The 2,600-nt window shown below is 36.2% G+C and overlaps 1 protein-coding gene across 1 annotated transcript; it reads left to right on the top strand.

Annotated features, from left to right (window-relative positions):
* The first annotated feature begins 751 nt into the window (after window positions 1-751).
* Window positions 752-1,780, top strand: LOC101354890 (olfactory receptor 5M9-like). The gene is given in 3 exon segments (XM_012559359.2): window positions 752-1,132; window positions 1,134-1,590; window positions 1,593-1,780. Coding segments are annotated over 3 exon segments (930 nt in total). The 5' UTR covers window positions 752-847.
* Window positions 1,781-2,600: the final 820 nt, after the last annotated feature.

The following is a 2,600-nucleotide window of genomic DNA, read 5'->3' as shown; positions in this document are numbered from 1 at the left end:
TTTTAATTTACTTTTCTGTGATAACCAGAAAACAGATATAGTGTGTGCTATCAAGTCCTTCTTGCCTCACCCTTGCAGGCAGTAGCAATGAAGCCAGCCTAGTGTTTAGCTTAAAAAGTAAAATTTGACCAGGAATTTTACATTTCAAAAACATGACATCATATGCTGACATAATGTCGGACAAATACGTCAACGAGATTTATTTGACAACTAGATTGTAACACCATTGTATAAATCCATTGTCCCATAAAATTATACATGGAACCCTCTGAGATGTGTAAAAATAGGTAAGTTAATATCGCATGCATATTTGTATTTTTATTGACACTGAGAGGCAACTATGATATGTATTCAATGAAGTATCAAAGTACGTCCCTTGTCTACTTCCCAGTTTGTCACTAACTGGCTGTCTGACCTTGAGTGTATACTTTAACATTTATGGGCCTCAAGTTTCTTTTCTACAAAATAACATGTTGGAATGGATTTAGTCCTTCTCTTGAAACTCTCAGTCTGACTTTGGTCATATCTATGCCCTCTGATTTTAAGGTAGACCTATTGTAATAATCTAGTAAATATACAAATGCCTAATTCTAATATTAGTAAAGAGTATAATACACCTCTTTTACAGATAAGAAGCTAGAAAATGATTATGGTAATTGTGTATAGGACCTATTGAAGGGAACAATGATGCCTATATATTACCGTCTTGGACATTGTGCAAAAACTACATTGCTTTCTAAATTATTTGAGTTAGAATAAGGATAAACAAATATTTCAGGAACAAAACAAATCTATTCATGTTTTGTCTTTCTCCATAGGCCATACAGATTGGTTCCCTATAAAGGCAATGCCAAATTTCATGGATGTGACAGAATTTATTCTTCTGGAGTTGACCAGTCACCAAGAGCTACAGGTTCTCTTTTTCGTGGTGTTCCTAGTAGTTTACATGATCACTGCGATAGGGAACGTTGCTATGATCATTTTGATCACCATCAGTCCCCAGCTTCAGAGTCCCATGGACTTTTTCCTGAGTCATTTGTGTTTTGTGGACGTGTGGGTTTTTTCCAATGTCACTCCCAAAGTGTTGGAAAACTTACTATCAGAGATAAAAACCATTTCTTATGTGGGGTGTTTTGATGAAATGTTGCTTTTTCATTGCCCTTGTCCATGGGGAGGTCTATATCTTGGCAGTGATGGCCTTTGATCGGTACATGGCCATCTGCAACCCTTTGCTTTATGGCAGAAGAATGTCCAGGACTGTCTGTGTTCGACTTATCTCTGTACTTTTTATCTATGGATTCTCTGTTAGTCTCATATGCACACTGTGGACATATCCCTTGTACTTCCGTGGAAGCTTTGAAATCAACCACTTCTATTGTGCAGATCCTCCTCTCATCAAGACTGCCTGTGGAGGAGTTCATATCAAAGAATACACAATGATTGTCATCGCTGGAATTAACTTCACATATTCCCTCTCGGTAGTCCTGGTTTCCTTTACATTTATTGCAGTAGCTGTGCTACGCATGTGCTCTGCTGACAGGAGGAGGAAGGCCTTCTCTACTTGCAGGTCCCATTTGACAGCTGTTACCATGTTTATGGGTCCCTGATATTTATGTATCTCAGGCGGTCCGCTGAGGAGATCATGGAGTAGGGGAAAATGGTGGCTCTGTTTTATACCACAGTCTTTCCCACGCTAAATCCCATGGTCTACAGTCTGAGGAACAAGGATGTGAAAGAGGCAGTCAATAAAGCAATCATAAAGGCAAATTTGGGGCAATGAAACTGGAGTACATACTGTTGTGGTATGTTGGTACCTAAGTACTTTCTAAAGGCAACCCTTACATATACAAAAAGCTTCAGTTTAACACTGATATTTTACCCGATGAATGAACTCTAAAGACTCAGCATGCTTTATACCTTACATATGCAACACTTTTATTTAAACTGACATAGTGTCATTCACGGTGTATGTAAAATTGTGCTAAGCATAGTCATTGGAGCCACTCATAAAAAATTCTGGATAAATAAATGCTAATTTGGAGGTGCGCTTGGTATAGTTGAACATTATTTCCTATGGTATATTTTTATATCCATGCTCCTTGACTTAGATTTCATGTGAAATATAATTTCAGCAAGGAAAAAAGTAAAAAAAAAAAAAAATGTTTTTACATGACTAGAGGATGTTAATAGATCTTAATTTCCCTAAAAATTATTCTAAAATGTTTATGCATAGATGGATTTTTGAAAATGAAATTGTGTTCAGAATCTTCAACTAATATCTTAATACAATCATAAGAGTTGTCCTCAGTATGTGTTATTTGACTGAGAGTGAACAATGTTTCTGTTCCAATAATCTGTTTTCCCACCCTAACTTTACTCATTGGTTTGGATTCTACTATATATTTTCTGATGTTAAAAGATTTTCTGTAATTTAAAATCTGACCTTTGACCATAGAATATCTTCCCATTAAACATTTGCTTAATAATCTGATTTGAAACTATTGTTTGATTCTAGCTTCTTCCCACTAATAATACATTCATTGGCTCTGTATTTAGCAGCTTAAATCAAACATTCAGTGCCTAGAGTAGATCAACCAGAT

Source organism: Trichechus manatus, unplaced genomic scaffold, assembly GCF_000243295.1.
Source record: "Trichechus manatus latirostris isolate Lorelei unplaced genomic scaffold, TriManLat1.0 scaffold00236, whole genome shotgun sequence".
NCBI lineage: Eukaryota > Metazoa > Chordata > Mammalia > Sirenia > Trichechidae > Trichechus > Trichechus manatus.
The sequence above is the reverse complement of the archived record's forward strand: the minus strand, read 5'-3'. Positions and strand labels throughout refer to the sequence as shown.